We start from the raw sequence: 20,540 nt of genomic DNA on the forward strand, positions 1-20,540 counted from the left end.
GAAATCCATCTCCTATCTAGAGAAGTCAGTCTCCTCACTCTCAGAAGTGGTCTTGCAGAACAGGCGGGGCCTGGACCTCCTGTTCATGCAGCAAGGGGGCCTGTGTGCCGCCTTGAAAGAGGAGTGTTGTTTCTATGCAGACCACACGGGAGTAGTGAGAGACTCCATGGCAGAACTCCAGAACCGACTGGCTCAGAGACAGAAAGACAGGGAAGCCCAACAGGGCTGGTACGAGTCCTGGTTCAATCAATCACCTTGGCTAACCACTCTGATTTCTGCCCTGATAGGTCCATTGGCAATGCTGTTTCTAACAGTTACCTTCGGACCATGCCTGCTGAACAAGCTGGTCTCGTTCGTTCAGAGCCGCCTGGAACGGACCAACATCCAGTTCGTAGGCCGACGACAGTTGCTGTGAATTCAACCAGGGAACTCAACCAAGGAACACTGCCAGTCACAAGATTTTCCAAGCTTGTCAAGCAAAAGCTTACTCAGGTTTCCCGAAACCCCTTTCCCTTGTCAAGTTACAACCTTATACCTCATTTTAGTACCTATGTATATGACTACCTCATTCATTTGTGAAAAACGGGGGGGAGATGTGGTAGATAGGGAAAGGCGCTGCGGAAGGTCACGCGATGTCACGGAAAGGCAGGACCCTTTGTTCCTCTAAGATAAGAGATTACCCTAGGAATGTGGCCCCACTAACAGTAGTGCTAGTAACTTTCCATTCCTTACCCAGTACTTTTCCATTCCTTACTAACCATAGATAAGAAGGACAAACCCCCTTTTGACGTAGAGAACCCCTAAGACTATAAAACCCCACGAGAAGAAGTAATAAACGCTTTTTGACCGTCCACCATATTGGTGTCTGCGTGTGTCATTGGCCTGAGCGACCCTGGAGAGTTTGGGTCGCCGTGCTGATCCTCAGAACCAGGTCGCCTGCCTTGATCCAGAAGGCAACAACTGTTTTCACAGACCTTGTGTTCAACTGGCTGGTAGTTTTCTTTCCAAACAATTAATTGCTTAGAAGGTGTTTTGGTGTGTACATGCTAAGACTCACTCTTACTCAGGTGATTACATTTTTCCTTCATGGACGCTCATGGGACAGATTTCTTGTTTATTACAGATGCAAACAGTTTTCTTAGCACAATAGCTTGTTGTGCTAACTGCACTTACTCTTTTGACTTTTTCCATAGGAAGTTAGCTGGCTGCACGTAGAAGATGTAACAGGCCAGCTGGGAATTTAGCAGAGCAAGGCCTGATTTTAAAAGGCTTTTCTTTCCTAATCCCCCTATCTGTGTGCAACACATTGTGATTTTCTTTCAGAAATTAATGAAGAAAACACAGATTGCCTACTGAGATTATGCTGCTCTCTTCCAAATCAGCTCACTCCTCAGCAAAACCCTCAGACATATCCCTGACTCCCTCTCTCCCAGCAGCTCAGGCTGCTCCGGCCTCTGCCAGGGCTCTGCTGGGGCTCCAGTCCAGGCAAGGCCGGGCCCGCTCTCACCTCACAGGCGCTGACAGCTCTGCACCACAGGAGACCTTCCCGAGCACCCTCTCTGATCTTTCTGCTTTCTCACTTGAGCAAGGCTCTTCTCCAGCCAAAGAGATTATTGCATTTAGGGATCCAAATCCAAGTGGCAGGAACCCCAATGCTCTCCAGTCACAGCTGAAGGCCTGAACCTGCACAGGGTCTTGGCTGCCCCACTTCTCCTTTGGTTTTTCCCGCAAATGCCATTGCCTTTTCTGCCTCAACTAGAAATACCACAGCTGTGCCAAAACCAGCCAGTGGGTGGTATTCCAAAGGCAATGTGATCTGGAGAGGATGAATGAAAAAGAGCCTTCCTCACTTGTGAAACCATACAAAAGAAGCCATAGGTGTGACTTAGCACCAATAAAAAACAACTGGTAATTCAGAAGTAAATGCTGAATTTTCTGAAGGGGTCAGAAGGAGGAGAATCTTCCAAATGAGTTGATGTTTCAGAAACTTCACTTAATTACAACCCTAATCTATAATCCTATGGTACAAAACTCTTCCAACAACCCTACTCTACAATCCTACTCTAAAATGGTAACAGAGATAACATCTTGACATGATTGCTATTTTCTCGTCTCCTAGGGTTAGGGTTAAGCTTTGGGTTTGGGTTAGCATTTAAGGTTAGGGTTAGGGTTTAGGGTTAGGGTTCTTCTTCACTGAGCTGATGAGTGGCACCAGGATGAATGCTGGCTTGGCTGAAGTTTTGTAGATGTTTGTTGAGCACTTATCAATGCCACAGTGTCATGGTGTCATGGTTTGACACTGGTGCAATGACAGTGCCATCATGAAAATACCTTTCTGCTGTGAGATGTGACTAGGAATAAGCAAAGCAGGCTCTCACTTAGAAATAAAGAAAATTTTATTAACTAAACTACAACTCTAAATAACAAGAAACACACAGGGAAAATGAAAACTTTCTAAAAACATTTCCTCCTCCCCCCCCTAAATTCCAATACATCTATCCCCCAGATCAGCAACTCTTAGTCTATCACCACTTTTTAGATAATGAATTCTCAATTCATCAAGAGGAGAGGAGTCTTTCTTGTGCTATAGGTTTCTTTTGGAAACACTGTTTCCAAAATTTCGTGTGTTCTCATGTGAAATTTCGTGTGTTCTCATGTCACTCGTGGCACCGCTTGGAGTACATCTGCTGTCGTGACCTCCTCTTTATATGCTTAGTGCTCTCACCACTGCACATGGACTAGAACTGCATCTAGGGTTGTCTTTTCAAGGATGCTTTGTCTCGCTCCAAAAAGAGCACAGTCTCACCTTTGGGACACCTGTCTTCCCCAGATTTCACCCCCTGGGGCCGAGGGGTACCAACACTGAACCCTCTTGGCTCTGAGCCATTGCCTCCCCCTGGATGCAGTCTCTGTGTCACAAGACTCTTGGTTCTGTCTATGGCTATAACAAGAAGAGTTCAGCTAAGCCACTCCATCATCTCTTCCCACTTAAGATTTTTCTCTCTCTTCTGCATCTTTCACTTGCCCAGACCTTCACACTTGCACATTTCCTTCTTCCATTTCATCTCTATCTCTCTTTTAGGAAAAGTTAATGTTCTGCAACGTTTTCATTGTCCAAAAAAGGGTTAAAAACTCGGGCTCCGACTACCTGGAGATTCTCACAACACGGACACCTTCTTGCTGCACGCCTCCTTCTCTGCGGGCCGGGCTATGCTGCCAGCACATGATATCAAATTTCAAGGTGGCACAAGCTCGCACTCTCTGTTGCGGGGGGCGGCCTGCCCGATGCTTCCTGGTGCTTCTCCCATCCTTCCATGCCAGGGCCTCTTCACCTCCCATCTCTGTCCAAAGCCCAGCCTACCTCACCTGGCCATATGGCTGCCCCTCTCCCGCCCAGCAGCAGCAGCTGGACAGAGGAGAAATCCGAACTCTTTCCCTGATGAAAACCAAGAGAACTTCCAATGGGAGTGCTCTGTTTTTTAACCCCTGTGTTCGCAGAGGTGTATGCATTGTCCCCAGGTGCCAATATTAAAATCTGAACACCTATTGGTGATCACAGCATATCCTTGAAAGCCTTCTTCCTCTCAAACCACTATGCACAGCCAATTCTGTGATGTCACAACCCCCTCAGTGATGTCACCAAATCCTCTCTGTGATGTCATACTGCCACTCTGTAATGTCACAGCACACACTTTGGCCTCACAGCCGGCTCTATGATGTCACACAGCCATGCCATGATGTCACAGCCTGCACTGACATGTCAGAGAATCCCCTCTATGATGGTGTGTAGTAAACCCCTCAGGTTTAGCCAGGGCCCCTTGGAGAATAGAATGCTGACACAGTGGCAAAGAAGTTTCCTGAATCCAGGGACATCCGCCTTGTACCTTATCCCTATAGCCATGTAAGGCAATATGTTGTTAACCCTACTATTGGTCACTTATGGTCACTCTAACACCTCTGCCATTGGTCAGGATTGGATCCGGGCCAAGGGTATAAAAGTAGCATACTGTACCCTTAGTAACTCGGAAGAAGAAGAGCTGAGACCCTTCACGGACCCTCCAATAAAGCCATACTCGTGGAACAGCCAGCTTCTTCTGCTTCTCCTCTCTACCGTCTGCTGGAGCCTTAGGCCAAGGGAAAAGCTACCTAGCAAGCAAAGAGCTTGAAATCTTAAGAGCTGCCTAATCACTAGGAGCTGAATATTCCCTGCTTGCTAGGGCTGTCCCGCGGCCTTGGTCTGAGAGTGAGCAGGTTTCTAGCACCCAGTCCCCTTGGGGACTGAACTCTGGAGCTGTAACAGCTTGCCTAGGATAAGACCAAGCAAGGCTGATTTAAGTGGCGGCCCAAACGTGTCGTCGGACCCTGGCCCCCAGGAGCGAAGCGTCACCGGAGCATCGGAGCCTTTCAGGGCCTCCTGTTATTGCCTGTTCGGGAAGCCTCTCCTTCTGTGAAAGGACTTTTCGTTTTAGAAAATCCTCTCTGCAGAAGGCTCAATTTGACCCTCAAGAAACATCTGGACGAGATAAAGTCTGAGGAGAATTGAGGAGCAGACACCCTTCCACAGACCCCTGACCCCAAAGGACGTAAGTATTAAGATTGCGTGCATACCTTTGGGTGCTCTAAAAACCTTTTTTTTTTTTTCTTTTTTTTCTTGTTTTTCTGTTGAAAGGGCTTGAAAAATCATGGGTACTTTTTTAAGCACCCTAAGACTAAAAACACGTGAGAGAGAGTTATATTTAACCATTGTAGTAACCTTATCTGTTAACAATTTCACTTTTTCTAAAGTTAGTCTGTCAAAAAAAGACTTTTAAAAAATTTGTATCTTGGATTGTGCTGAATTTCCCTGAAACTGATAAGACCACAATTACTGAATATTCCTTTTGGGATGCAGTTGGAAACACCATTTGTATGTCTCAAACAAAACAGGACTTTTCTGTTACTGACTTCTTACCTTTATTTCATACAATAACAAAAACGATTAAAAAATCGAACTCTGAAAAAATTTCCAAACTAACAGATCTTTCCTCTTCATATGCTAATTGTACTCATAAGATAACAGAAGAATGTGCCTTGCAGGCCAGAGAGTCGCTGGCCCCTGCAGTGCTTCCTGCAGATCCCATTTCGCAGGCAGAGGCCAAGCAGCCCCCCCCACATTCCCCCCCCTCGCGAGACCCTCGCTGCCCAACTCCCCGCTTCCTGCAGCCCCCCACCCCCCCGGCTCCGCTTCCTTCCCGTGTCCGGCCCCGCGGGCCCCGTTCCCTGTCCCTGCCGCCGTAGCCCCCGCTGCAGCCACCCCTCCCCCTGCGCCGCTCTACCCCCTCCTCCCTGCCCCCGCGCCCGTGCTGCCGTTGCCGCCTCCCGCCGCCGCGATTCCGGTCCCCCCCACCCCCGCGCCGCCGTTACCCGCCCCCGCTTGCTCCGTCGCGGTATCCCCCGCTCCCGCTGCTGCCCCCGCCCTGCCCCCCGCTCCCCCCGCCGCGCCTGCCGCGTTCCCCGGTCCCGTTATGGCCGCCACTCCACCCAACCCTGCGCTGCTATCCCCCGCCCCCGCGATCGCCCTCCCCGCCGTCACCGCCCCCGCTCCCGCCCCCGCCGAGACCGCCCCGGCCCTCCCGGCCCCTCCCGCCGCTTTCTTGAGCCGTGCCCACACCCTGTCCTCCTGCGCCGAGCCGCACACATGTGCAGTAACACCAGCTCACCCTATACCTTTAGTACCCCAAACCAGCGGCATTGCTTGCGTACCCCCAAACCCCCCAGGCGTGCATCCACAGCCCCCATACCCCCCCTGCCCCCACCCATCCCTCCAACCCCTGACCAAACCCTCCTGCCACCCGAACGGATCAGAGACCACCTGTGGCGTCACCCCCCCACCCAATCCGGTCCCTGCTGTGCTGCTACCCCTCATCCAATAGTGCCAACTTCTGGCCAGTCACTGAAAACCATGAAAAATGCTTCTAAACGAAAAAAAAAAAAGGAATTCACGGGTAGCATATCCCTCACAGCGTTCCTCAGACAATGAGAGCTCTTCTGATGAATCTGATTTTGATGCGATTAATATAGACCCGTGGGCTCTTATTAAGATAGAAGCTACAAAGTCTGGGAACTGGGACCTAGCACAGAAAATCACAGACTTTCCGGTTGAGAACAGGCAAGGAAGGAATGGTGGGGAATCTAATATCAAGGCATGGAAACCAATTTCTAATAAAGAACTGGTACAATTGAGAAATATAGCCAAGGAACATGGACGTAGTTCACATATCTTTAGAAATTTCCTAGAAGCCATGTTCTCTGCACATGTCTTGCTTCCTCACGATGTAAAAAATTTTTCACAATGCCTTCTGTCACCGGCAGAATATTTGTTATGGGATAGGCGTTGGAAGAAACACTTAAAAACGTTATCAGATTAATATACTGCCGATGCTACTAAGACCAACTTCACAGTTGAACAATTGGCCGGTGAAGGAGACTTTCAAAAGCCAGCAGAACAAATGGAAACTCTGAATAAAGAAGCGCTGCAGGATGTAGCAATCGCAGCAAAAACCTCCTTGCTTCTTATGCAGGATGAGTCAATGCCAACAATGCATTTTTCTACTATAAAACAAGGCATTGAAGAAAGCTTTATAAAATTTGTGGACAGACTTAGAGATGCTTTGGAGAAACAAATAGAGAGTACTGAGGCAAGAAAGGAACTCTTATGTAAGCTTGCTTTCAGCAACTCAAATGAGAAATGTAAGGCCATTTTGAAGTCTTTACCCGTGGATACAGACCTCACTGTAGAGCAAATGCTAGAATGCTGTACACGTCACATGTGCACTGAAAATACAGTGGCCCAAGCAGTTGCTAAGGGTATTGCTGAAGGAGTTTCTGGTGCATATGCAGTCATAACCTCTAAAGAACAAGCTAAATGCTATCACTGTGGAGAGCTAGGACATTATATAAAGGAGTGCCTGGAGAGAACACCCCCCTGACACCATCGGAATTATTATCAAAGACCCCAACATCAGCAACGCTATCAATCGTGTCCTTTAAACCCCTTGAGGCGCCCGTTCGACCTTCGGGCACAGAATACAAATCAAAGGCCACCAAGACCCAATCACTCACGTACCCAGGCTGCTCCAGACCCAAAGGAGAAGCCCCAACCCACGGGACAACCCAGAGAGGTACCCGCCGGCAACTGCTAACTGCTTTGTCCATTGACTTTAATGATAAGAATGTTCACCGTGTTCCTATAGGAAAATATGGACCTAAAGGGAGTCCTTCAGACATTTTAATTACAGGTGATTCTGTTAATACTCCGAAGGAAATCTTCGTTGTTCCGGAAGTGCTGACAGTGCAGCCGGGACAAGAGATCCTCATGCAGGTATACTGCATAGACTTACCATTTTTTCTTTCTAAGGGAACTCCAATAGCTCAGGCATTTTTACTCTCAAAGAATCACAGGGAACAGATTCCTCTCAACCCTACAGCTATGTGGGCACAAGTCATGGGACCATCCAAGCCTACCATCGAGTGCGGCCTCTCCTGCAAAGGAGAGAAGACCCACCTGCCAGGGATGCTGGACAGCGGTGCAGATGTGACCATCATCGCCCGTTCAGATTGGCCAGCACACTGGGATCTACAACCTGTTGCAGGCATGATTTCCGGGATCAGTGGAACTATAGTATCCGTGAGGAGCAAGAACAACATCCTGGTTGAAGGGCCAGAAGGCAAGCTGGCAACCATCCGTCCATTTGTGGTAAGGGCCCCCATCACCCTTTGGGGAAGAGACGTTTTATCCCAGTGGGGTGCTTCCCTACGTATTCCCATTCAGGATTTCTGACTGGGGCCACTGAGTTGAGCACGCTGCCAGAAATATCCCGTCTCACCTGGAAAAGCCACAAGCCAATCTGGACTGAGCAGTGGCCCCTAAAGAAAGCCAAGCTGCGTGCCCTAAACGCCCTCGTGGAAGACCAGCTCAAAAAAGGCCACATAGTGGAGTCCGAAAGCCCTTGGAACTCTCCAGTCTTCGTTCTACCAAAGCCAGGTACAAACAAGTGGAGACTTCTCCACGACCTTCGCAGAATCAACGAAGTCATCGAGGACATGGGCCCTCTTCAGCCTATCCCGCCCTCCCCATCGATGCTACCTAGAGACTGGAGACTTGCTATCATAGACATTAAGGACTGTTTCTTCAGCATACCACTACATCCTGAGGATGCTCCACGGTTTGCTTTTTCCGTTCCCTCTATTAACAAGGAAGCTCCGCTCAAAAGATACCATTGGCGTTATTTTCCTCAGGGATTAAAAAACTCGCCGACTGTCTGCCAGTGGTACGTGTCTCACATCCTGTCTCCCATTTGGAAATCATTTCCGGACGCCATCATCTATCACTATATGGATGACATTCTGGTGTGTGCTTCAGACAAAGCTTACTTGGACAAAACGGTCAAAAAGACTATTGAAGCCATTGAAAAGGCAGGAATGGAAATTCGTGAGGACAAAATTCAGTACACCGAGCCATGGACTTACCTTGGAGTCCAGATCCGGGAAAGAACTATCCTACCTCAGCAGATCGTCATCAACGACGACCCAAAAACCCTCAGGGACTTACGCAGCCTGTGTGGATCCATCAGCTGGGTGCGTCCACTTCTAGGAATTACATCAGAGGACCTTGCTCCCTTCTTCAATCTTCTTCGTGGACCCAAGGAACTGGACTCTCCCTGCACTCTCACAGAGGAAGCCAGAGGTGCCATCATCAAAGTCCAGGAAGCCCTGTCTTCACGCAAAGCCCATCGCTACAAGCCTAGTCTGCCTTTCCAGTTCATCATCCTGGGAAAAGCACCCAGATTCCATGGACTGATCTTCCAATGGGACCCACAGCTGCGAGATCCTTTGTTGATACTGGAATGGGTTTTTACAAGTAGTCAGCCTACAAAGACACTTACCACCTACCAGGAGATTATAGCACACTTAATAAAAAAGGCTAGGACTCGCCTTTGCTCCCTTTCAGGCTGTGATTTTGAATGCATATATTTGCCAATAACCCTTAAAGACTTTGAGGATTTAATCAAGACCAATGCAAGTCTACAGTTTGCTCTGGACAGTTATATGGGTCAAACTTCATCAGACATCCCAGAACACAAAGCTTTTCAGCCAGAATGAAACTTTCCATTTGATTCCAAAATGAATCCAAAGTAGAAATCCTCTCAAGGCTCTAACTCTATTTACAGATGGCTCAGGGTCATCCCACAAGTCGGTGATTACTTGGAGAGACCCCCAAACACAAGAATGGCAATCAGATGTACAAACGGTAGGAGGATCGCCACAGATTGCAGAATTAGCAGCTGTCATCAGAGCCTTTGAAAAATTTAAAAACGAGCCTTTCAATCTGGTCACAGATTCAGCTTATGTTGCGGGAATAGCTGTGAGAGCAGAACATGCTCTTCTCAAAGAGGTCTCTAACCCAAAGTTATACCAATTGCTCTCTAAATTAATACAATTGATATCCCACAGAAAACAACCTTATCACATAATGCATGTGAGGTCTCACACGGACCTCCCAGGTGTTGTTGCAGAAGGCAACAGGAAAGCAGATGCATTAGCTATGGCAGCAGAAACTGCTAATGTTCCTAACATCTTTGCTCAGGCAAAGCTGTCACACGCGTTCTTTCATCAAAATGTACCTGCCCCTATGAGAATGTTTAAGCTCTCAAAGGATCAGGCAAAAGCTATCGTGGCTACCTGTCCGAACTGTCAAAACTACCAGATACCATCAATGGGTATGGGAGTCAATCCCCAAGGTCTGAATTGCTGTCAGCTGTGGCAGACAGATGTAACTCACTATGCACCCTTTTGGAAGGTCAAAGTATGTGCATGTTTCGGTTGACACATTCTCAGGAGCAGTGTTTGCATCATCACATGCAGGAGAAAAGACCATGCACACAATAAAACACTTCCTCCTCGCTTTTGCCACCCTGGGTGTACCAAAGGAGATTAAAACAGATAATGGGCCAGCCTATACCTCCCACAAGTTGAAGGAGTTCTTCAATGAATGGGGCATAGCACACAAGACGGGCATACCTGTAAACCCCAAAAGAGTCCTCGAGCAACAGAACAGGGACATGAAAATCACATCTCCAGTGGAGAGACTTTGCAAGGCTCTCTATGTCATCAACTTCCTGAACTGCACAGCGTCAGAGCCTGACCCACCAATACTTCGCAACTTTGCGAATACCACACAAGCAAAGCTCACAGAGAAACCACCTGTGCTCGTGAAAGACCCTGAAACACACCAAATTTCAGGGCCTTATCAGTTGATTACCTGAGGAAGAGGTTATGCATGCGTGCTACTACCATCAGGTCCAAGGTGGTACCCAGGAAAATACATAAAACCATACTTAGGCACAGCGAACACTACTACAGACGAGGACAAGAACTCTCCTGAGGCAAACACAAGACCACCTCAAAACCAAACCAGCTCAGCCTGGAGACGAAGGCGTCACCGAACACCCACAAACACAAGAACAGACCGCCCCATTACAAGGCAGCAGACAAAACAGAAAGTTAAATAACAGTCTGCTGTAATAGGCCACAGATAGCCTTAACAAAAAAGTGTTCTCTGAATTGTGTGTTATTACACTGTGTGTTGTATTGTAAAAAGCCTTATTATTCCCTTTCCCTAACCTTAAAACCTCATAACCTTCTACCCGGTCCTCCTCCTGTAGTGCAGCTTAGAAATTAAAAGAAAAAGGGAGGGAGGAGAGGAACACAGAAAAGAACAAGGCAGAAATCCCTCTCATAATAAAGATAACAAATTGTGCTTATATTCCCAATCAGAAGCCCTAATCCTGCCCAAAGATGAAAAATATCTCCGTCGGTGCTCACTGCTGCCTGGATGCTCTACACCACACCGCGTGCCTTCGGCTGCATTAGTCCACAGCCCAGCCATAATGTTTGGGTAACCTTAGCAAAAACATTAAAACAAGACAACATGTGCTTGTCTATGGGAAGCATTGATAATCCACTTTCTACATGTCTAGTAGGAATTCCCTTTATAGCAGACGATTGGCCTGTCCAGAACTCAGAGGTTCTCCGCACCACAGGTAAGAGACCCAATGGGGCTGATACTTGGGATGAGTGGACAAAAATTCTGCAAGATGCTCGAGAGGAACCCCAAGAATTGGATCTATTGGGATCCTCCAAGGCCACATATTGTGTCAAATTTTACTTTAGGCGTCCGAAAAATGATTGGCCAGAAATTGACCAACACAAAAACACATATCGAAAAGATCTACCACCAGTTAACAAAGCCTATAACCCTCATGATTGGTGCAATTACACAGCTCGTGTAATTTCTGTGTCCTCTCTCCATCCCAAAGTACTACCCAAGGGAATGTTTCTCATCTGTGGTGATAGAGTATGGGCAGGGATCCCCTCCCGACTCCAGGGAGGTCCCTGTACTCTGGGAAAACTTTCTACCCTTACTCCAAACATCACCCTGTTACATAATTGGAAAAAAGAAAGAGAATCAAAATGTGAAAAAAGGTCCTACACTGAATTAGATGAAAATTGTGATCCGAGATTATATGATTGGAACAGACCAAAAAAGATTGTTGTCTCTCTGTTTTTACCCTGGGTAGCTGCAGCTAAAGCCTCGGTGAAATCAATCACCTTGGGTGCTGGCTCAGTAAACAAGCTAATGCCACATCAGCAGCCTTAAGTGATCTCTTAAAGGAAGAAGAAACCACAAGACAAGCTTCATTCCAAAACCGAGCAGCAATCAACTTCCTGCTGCTTGCCCACGGACATGGATGTGAGGACTTTGAAGGAATGTGCTACTTCAACCTCTCTTCGCGTTCGGAGTCCGTCCATGCGAACATCCAGAAACTGAAAGATCTCGTGAAGAACTTGAAAGTAGAAAGAATCCCAGATTGGGTCAATGAACTTTTCGGGCAATGGGGACTAACAGGATGGGCTGCATCTTTAGTTAAGGGATTGTTGTTGATTCTCCTTGTAATTTTTACTGTGTTAGCTATGTTCTTGTGTCTTGTTCACTGTTTCAAAAGAACTCTTGCGAATGCATTTTTTGTAAAAACAGAAAGTGGAGTTGTAGTAAACCCCTCAGGTTTAGCCAGGGCCCCTTGGAGAATAGAATGCTGACACAGCGGCAAAGAAGTTTCCTGTCTCCAGGGACATCCACCTTGTACCTTATCCCTATAGCCATGTAAGGCAATATGTTGTTAACCCTACTATTGGTCACTTATGGTCACTCTAACAACTTTGCCATTGGTCAGGATTGGATCTGGGCCAAGGGTATAAAAGTAGCATACTGTACCTCTACTAACTCGGAAGAAGAAGAGCTGAGACCCTTCACAGACCCTCCAATAAAGCCATACTCGTAGAACAGCCAGCGTCTTCTGCTTCTCCTCTCTCTACCGTCTGCTGGAGCCTTAGGCCAAGGGAAAAGCTACCTAGCAAGCAAAGAGCTTGAAATCTTAAGAGCTGCCTAATCACTAAGAGCTGAATATTCCCTGCTTGCTAGGGCTGTCCCGCGGCCTTGGTCTGAGAGCAAGCTGGCTTCTGGCACCCAGTCCCCTTGGGGACTGAGCTCTGGAGCTTTAACAGCTTGCATAGGATAAGAGCAAGCAAGGCTCATTTAGGTGGAAGCCCAATCTCAGCCATGGGTTCCTGGAGAAGCAGGATGGTTCTTTCTCATAGGAAAGAGAGAACAGAGCCTTCCACAGTGCTTTGGGGACAGGTGAGACGTGACCCTTGTGAAACCATTACCAGCCAGACTTGTCCTGGCAATATTCCCATGCGAACAATCCCTGGATATATGGAAATTTTGAGGTGAAATCCCAATTCTGGCCAGGGGTGCCCGGAGAAGAAGGAGAGATCTTTTCCATTGGAAGGAAAGCATGGAGCCCCAGTGCTTCAGCAGCAGATGAGGAGAGACCCTCAACATGCCAAGGTCATCTGGACCAGTGTAGGGGACCCTGGGAGGCCAAACCAACCAGATCTGTTCTGTGTTCCCTTGGTTTTGTGGGGCCCCATAGTGTCACAATGGTGCCTTCGATCAATGAGGTCCAACAGTGCCATAATGGTGACTTGTTTCCATGGGGTCCAGCAGTAACACAATGGACCCTTTGGTTTGATGGGGTCCGACAATGTCACAATGGCCCCTAGGTTCCATAAGGCCCCACAGTTTCACGATGGTCCCAATGATTCCATGAGGCCTTGCAGTGTCACAATAGCCTCCATGGTTCCATGTGCCCCACAATGTCACGCGACTCCTCTATTACATGAGGCCTGCAATGTCACAATGGACTTTTGGACCCTGGGGGTTTGCAGTGTCACAATGATCTCCTTTGTCTCCACAGTGTCACAATGGACCATTGATTACAGGAGGCCACTCAGTGTCACTCTGGATCTTTGGTTCCACACATCCCTGCAGGGTCACAATGAACCCTGGTTTCAAAGGAGTTCCACAATGTCACAATAGACCTTTGGTTCCATGCAGCCCTGCAGTGTCACAAAGGTCTCCTGGTTTCACGAGGCCCCAGAGTATCTCAATGGTCCTCTTGGTTCTGTGGGGACCCCCAGGGCCACAATGGTCTCACTGGTTCCATGCGGCCTCACAGTGTCACAATGCTTTGCTTATTCCATGGATCCTCATAGTGTCAAAATGGTCTCCATGCTTCCATGAGTCCCCTCAGTGTCACAATGGTCTCCATGACTCCATAGTGCCCTTTAGTGTCACAACGGTCTCCTTGGTTCTATGAGGCTGTGAAGTGTCTTAATGGTGTCTCCATGATTCCATGAGGCCCTGCAATGTCACAATAGACCTTTGGCTCTATTGAATCTTGCAGTGTCACAATGGCCTCTTGGTTCCAAGACACGCTTAAGTGTCACAATGGTCTCCATAGTTCCATGAGGCCCTATGGTGTCACAAATGGATCCTTAGTTTGATGGAGCCTCTCAGTGTGACAATGACCCCTACATTTCATGGAGTCACACAGCGTAAGTACAGTCCCCTTGGTTGCATGAGGACCAGCAATGTCACAGTGCTCTCCATGATTCCATGAGGCCCCACAGTGTCACAATGGCCCCTTGGTCACACAGGGCCCCACAGTGTCACAATGGTCCCTTGGCCTCACAGGACCCCACAGTGTCACAATGGCCCCTTGGTCACACAGGGCCCCACAGTGTCACAATGGTCCCTTGGCCTCACAGGACCCCACAGTGTCACACTCGTCCCTTGGTGTTACAAGGCCCCACAGTGTCACAATCGTCCCTTGGTTCCATGGGCCCTGTGCTGCTGCATTCCCCCCTCCCCATCTCAGGCTGCCCTGCCAGCTGAGAAATGTTCCTTGGGCCTCGGCCTTGGCCAACAGCCCCTGGGCTCAGCTCCTCTGCCACTCATCACAAACACTGTCTGCTCCAGACACTGCTGCTGCCCAAGCAGCTCCTGGCTTCTGTAGGACCAGCCGTGGGAACTGTTTTTGTTCCCTCAGTGGCACAACATCCCTGTTCTCACACTGCCAAAGAAAGCTGTTGGTGCCAAGTGTGGCCAGGATGAGCCATTGCTGGGACTGAAGCCCCTCTCTTGGGGCCCTGCAAACAGCGCTCCAAAAGGAGCCCTTGGAGCTCTCCTGGGCCAGCGACTCCCTCTGAGTGGGGCTCTCCCAGCCGGGAACTCTCCCGTTTGCTGCACTCGGGGATCCTGAACAACCACAGAGCCTGGGCCGATCCCCCCACTCCTCCAGGCTCAACCCTTCACCCACTGGGGAGATGCCAAGGAATCCATAGGGAGCATTGCCTGCCCTCAGGGGAATTTCTCCCAGGTGCCTTGCACTGACTCTTTGTGTCTGTGTGCACACAGGAGTGCCTGTGCTGGGGAAATGTGGCAGAAATGCTGCTCTCTGAGGGGTTGGAGTGCCTTGGATAGCTGAGTCAATCATGCCTGTAAGTGAGGTTAAATCACAAGGTCTAAGTCAAATGCTTCTGAGAGTTGTTCTTTTTCTAAGTTAAGTTGCTATGTTTCATATAAGTTATTACTAAGTGAAATGTTAATAAATGTTATTCTTCTGTTAAAATGCAAAGTCCTATGTTATAACTTAGGGTAAGTACTGTTAAGTGCTGTTCTTCTGCTATATTGTGAAGTTTAAGGTATCAGTTAAAGTTAAGGTATAAGTTCAGTCCTATTAATTTGACCTCTGTTAAGCTTTTAGCTCGTGTTCCTTTTATCCTTGCCCTCATTGTCTTTGTGTCACACATACAGGGACAGTTCTTGGCTCACTTCTGGCTTGATTGCCTGGATTTGGTTTGGTTTTGTTGTTGCTTTGTTTCCGTGCTGTGCCTGAAGGGTCCAGTCAGGAGCAGAGTGACTCTTGCCAAGTAACTTTGTGGTGCTGTCCCGTAATATTAAATCTGGTTTTATCTGAACTCTTGCTGCGGATTTTTTCAGCGCTCTCAAGGCCTCGTTGGTAGCAGGGTGAAGGAGCCCTGGCCCAGGCTCTGGCCCTGGGGGACATGGGGACGCTGCTGGGGAGTCCCAGTCTCCCTGTGCCACCCCCAGGGCCCGGCCCCCCGTCCCCGTGTCAGGCTCTGGGGTCGATCTCGTGGAACATCCTCTGGGGGAGGCTGCGGGGCCGGGGGTTGGGGAGACCCGTGGGGACAGGGGACCCCGCTGTGCACGAGCAGGGTTGGACTTCTCTGGGGGGAGCTGTGAGGGGGACCGGGGCAGAGTGACCTCCCCAGTGACCTCACACAGCCTCCTGTGATGTCACACACCCCTCTGTGATGTCACACAGCCTTCCTGTGGTGTCACACAGCCCCTGTAATGTCACACAGACTCTGTGATGTCACACATCTATCTCTGTGATATCATACTACCCCTGTGACATCACAACGCCTCCCTTGATGTCACATGGACATCTCTGCGATGTCACACTGCCCCTGTGATGTCACAAAGCCTCCTGAGATGACGCAAAACACGTGATATCACAGATCCAACTCTATGATGTCACCCTGTGATCTCATACAGCAGTGCTGCAATGTCACAGAAGACTGCTATGTCACAAAGTTACCCTGTGATATCACAGTCTGTTCTGTGTTGTCACAGCCTGCTCTATGATATTACACCGCCACCTGGTGATGTTACAACCCACTCTTTGATGCCACAGAGCCACACTCTATGATGGCAGAGTCCGCTCTATGGCATTACACCCTACTCTGTGACATCACAGCCACTTCTGTGATCTCATAGAACACTCAAGAACTCAGTTACATTGAAATGCTGAAGTTTCTTGGACTTTGAAGAGATCCCTGTCAGGGACACAACTGAGAAAGTGTCCCTGGGTTCCAGTCAGAGCAGAACACTGCAGTCAGTGATGGAAGCTGGGGACAAACAAGGCAAAGGTGTCTCTGATACTGAGCACACCTGGATGTGTTTCATGAATGCAAAGGGCCAAGGCCTGAGCCCCAGCCCCTGGCCTGGCAGATCCTGTCCCTCCCTCCTTGCTCAGGACTCTTCCTGGGATGGGCACTGGCATGTGGGGATGTGCAATGGCAAGGGCAGGAGCATGGGGCGGCCCCTGCCAGGCTGCTGAGCAGGGACAAGGAGGCCATGAGGCCCCAGCCCTGCAAGGGTCACTTGTCCCTTCATGGCCTCAGGCCCAGGCCCAGCAGCCATGGCTGAAGTGCTGCCCAAGTTGGCTCTGGCAGGGCTGTCTTGCAGCTGCTGCCCATCCCTGTGCCCTGTGCAGCCCAGGCTGTCCCACGGTGTCCCTGCCCTGCGCCTCTGTCCCTGCAGGCTGTCGGCATCCCCCGGCTGCCCCACCTGGCTGGGCCCTTCCTTTGCTGACAGCTCTGCCTCCTGCCTGCCTCTGCCTGCCCACACAAAGCCTTGGGCTGCTTCAGGGTCCTGCTGGGGACATGCTGCACCACAGCCCTGCCCTGGAAGGGAAATTCCTTTCTCCTAGTGTCAGTCTGGGCCTCCCCAACCTGGCAATAATTCTTCTTTTCTCCAGCTGTTCCCTACTATGTCAAAAGGATCCACCATCTCTGAAACCACCCTTCAGTCCCTCCCAGGGCTCTCCTCTGCTCTCTTCAGTCTCCACCCCACTGAGCACAGAGCTCCTGTATCCCTATACAGTGGTCAAATGCCTGATGCCAATAGCACCTGGAAAAGAGGGACAGTTCTTTTCTACAGGAAGGAAACAACAGAACCCCAGGATTTTGAAGGCAGATGAGAAGCAGTCACCAGAGGTCAAGGCCAGCCAGACCTGTCTGTCCTTGCAGCTTTTGTCTGAAAGCAACCTTTGGGTATATGGGGAGTTTTGGGGGTGGAATTCCATTTCAGCCATGGGTTCCTGGACTGGAATGAGAGTTCTCTATAGGAAGGAAAGGGTGGAGTCCCTTCCTTCCTATAGAGTCCAGTGTTTCAAAGGCTGATTAGAGGCAGCCCCAAGGAGGCCAAGGCCAGCCAGATCTGCTGTCAGGGAAGAATCCTTGGAGAGATAGAAATTGTGAGCCCAAACCCCACTTTTATCAATGGGCATCAGGACGAGCAGGACAGTTCTCTTCCTCAGGAAGGAAAGTACAGAGCCCCAGTGTTTCAAAGGCAGATGAGAGCTGGCCCTCAGGAAGTCAAAGGAACCTGGACAGCCCTAGCAGCTTTTGTCTGGGAGCTATCCTTGGATATAACGAATTTTGAAGGTGGATTCTCAATTTTGGCCATGGATGCCTGGACTTTAAAGATGTTCTTTTCCATGGGAAGAAAAGCACAGGTTTTCAGTGTTTTGAAGGCAGATGAGAAGTGGCTCCCAAGAGGCCAAGGCCAGCCAGAGCTGTCTGTCCTGGCAGGTTTCATATGGGAATATAATCAAATTTGGAGAAGGAATCCCAATTTTGGCCATGAACCTCCTCCCATTTCAAAGGAGAAGGACAGTTCTTTCCCACAGGAAGGAAAGCACAGAACTCCAGGGGCAGATGAGAAGTGACCCTCAACATGCCAAGGTCATCTGGGCCAGTCAGGCAGCCCCCAGGAGGCCCAGCCAACCAGACCTGCTTCATGTTCTTGGATCCTTGGGGCCCTGCAGCATCACAATGGCCCCTTGATTCCATGAGGCCCTGTCGAATCACAACAGATCTTTGTTTCAATGAGGCCCAGTGATGTAACAATGGTCTCCTTGGCTCCACATTGGCACAATGGCCCCTTGCTTCCATGAGGCCTTGCAGGGTCAAAATGGTTTCCTTGTTTCCATGGGACTGTGCAATGCCACACTGGCCCATTGGTTCCATGAGGCCTCAGAGTCTCAAATTGGCCCCTTGGTTCTACTGGTTTCCTCAGGGTCACAATGGCCCCTTCGGTCCACCAGGCCTGGATATGTTACACTGGCTCCTTGCTTCCTTGGGGGCCCACAGTGTTACAATGGCCCCTTGCTTCCATGAGACCTTGTAGCGTCACAGTGGTTGCCTTGTTTCCATGGGACTGTGCAATGCCACAATGGCCCATTGGTTCCATGAGGCCTCAGAGTCTCAAATTGGCTCCTTGGTTCTACTGGGTTCCTCAGGGTCACAATGGCCCCTTCGGTCCACCAGGCCTGGATGTGTTACAATGGCCCCTTGCTTCCATGGGTACCCACAGTGTTACAATGGCCCCTTGCTTCCATGAGACCTTGCAGCGTCACAGTGGTTGCCTTGGTTGTATGAGACCTGTGGTGACACAATGACCCCTTGGTTCCAGTGGGTCCTGAAGTGTCATAATGGTCTCAATGATTCAATGAGGCCTCACAATGTGACAATGGACTTTTGATTCCATGAGCTTTTATACTGCCAGCAACAGTCTCCTTGGTTCCATGGTGTCACACTGGACCCTTGGTTCCATGGGGACTCACAATGTCAGAAAGGTCTCCTTGGTTCCATGAGGCCCTGCAGAGCCTCTTGATTCCACGAGGCCTAAAAGTGTCAGAATGGCCTCCAGCATTCCATGAGGTCTCACAGTGTCACCATGGACATTTGGTTCCATGGGGTCCAGTGCTGTTCCATGAATCCTTAGTTTCATGGGGCCCTGCAGTGTCACAATGGACTCCTTTGTTCCATGGTGCCACACAGTGTGACAACTGCCCCTTGGCCTGCCAACACTCCATAGTGTCACAATGGTTCCTTGCTTCCATGAGGCCTTGTATGGTCACAATGCCCCCTTATTTCAGTGTTTTGATGTCACAATGGTCTCCATGATTCCATAAGGCCTTGCAGTATCACAACAGAGCATTGGTTTCACTGAGCCCCACAGTGTCACTGTGGTCCCCTTGGCTCCACAAGACCCTGAAGTGCAACGATGGCCATTTGGTTCTACAAGGCCTCCAAGTGTAAAAATGGCCTTCATGGTTCCACGAGGCCCTGCTGTGTCACAATGGAGCTTTGGTTCCACTGGATGCTTCATCCCATGGAGGCCCACAGTGTTTACTGTAGTCCCCTTGGTTCCATGAGGCCCTCCCATGCTCTAATGGCCTCTTGGTTCCAGTGGGTCCCAAAGTGTCAGAATAGTCTCCATTGTTCCATGAGGCCACACAAAGTCACTGTGCTCCCCTTGGTTCCACAGGGCCCCACAGTGTGACAATGGACTCTTGGTTCCATGAGGTTCCTCAGTCTCAATGGTCTCCCTGGATCCACAGTGTCACAGTGGCCCCTTGGCTCCACGTGGCCATGCTGTGCCACAATGGCTCATGGTCCCATGAGGCCACACAGTTTAACAAGGGACCCTTGGTTCAATGAGGCCTTGCTGGTCAAAATGGTCACCAAGAGGTTTCTCAGTGTCACAATGTTCTCCTTGGATCTGCAAAAACACAATGGATTTTGGTTCCATGGGGTTCCACTGTGTCACAATGGACCCTTTGTTCCATGAGTTTGCACAGTGTCACAGCTGACTCCTTGGTTCTGTGAGGCCTCGCCATCACCAAATATCCGAAATACCAGAATAAGTATTAACACTAATTTGCTATTTAAGTGGGTATCATTTATTCAGCCCTGAGGTCTAGTGAGGGATAACTCCTAACCTTATGTGGACATGTAATTCTACCAGCACCACTAAATGTGTATTACAGTTTACCCATTACTATAAAACCCACCCCAAGTTCCCAGGTTCAGTCCTTTTTTCTATGACTGCACGCTTGAGCCAGATGTCTTCTCTTCCAAACATCCCTGCTGGGAAAGTAGCTGCTGAATGCCTTGTTCCTGTGCTAAAAGTTCACAGAGACAGTAAAAATTGAATTAACCCTTTTGGTATCAGCCCCAGGCTCTGTGTGGGCAGGCAGAGGCAGGCAGGAGGCAGAGCTGTCAGCAAAGGAAGGGCCCAGCCAGGTGGGGCAGCCGGGGGATGCCGACAGCCTGCAGGGACAGAGGCGCAGGGCAGGGACACCGTGGGACAGCCTGGGCTGCACAGGGCACAGGGATGGGCAGCAGCTGCAAGACAGCCCTGCCAGAGCCAACTTGGGCAGCACTTCAGCCATGGCTGCTGGGCCTGGGCCTGAGGCAGGAGCAGGAGACAAGTGACCCTT

The 20,540-nt window shown here is 49.5% G+C and overlaps 1 protein-coding gene across 1 annotated transcript in view; it reads left to right on the forward strand.

The window, feature by feature from the left end:
* Positions 1-7,468: 7,468 nt before the first annotated feature.
* The window catches only part of LOC134434371 (zinc finger protein ZFP2-like), a gene marked incomplete at its 3' end in the record, with an annotated part of 230,231 nt that continues 217,159 nt past the window's right edge, over positions 7,469-20,540 (forward strand). The window contains exons 1-2 of the mRNA XM_063183036.1: positions 7,469-7,706; positions 7,811-8,616. Coding sequence (XP_063039106.1) covers positions 7,469-7,706; positions 7,811-8,616 — 1,044 coding nt within the window. The remainder of the gene's footprint in view (positions 7,707-7,810; positions 8,617-20,540) is intronic.

This window comes from Melospiza melodia, unplaced genomic scaffold (genome assembly GCF_035770615.1).
Source record: "Melospiza melodia melodia isolate bMelMel2 unplaced genomic scaffold, bMelMel2.pri scaffold_35, whole genome shotgun sequence".
Classification (NCBI taxonomy): Eukaryota; Metazoa; Chordata; class Aves; order Passeriformes; family Passerellidae; genus Melospiza; species Melospiza melodia.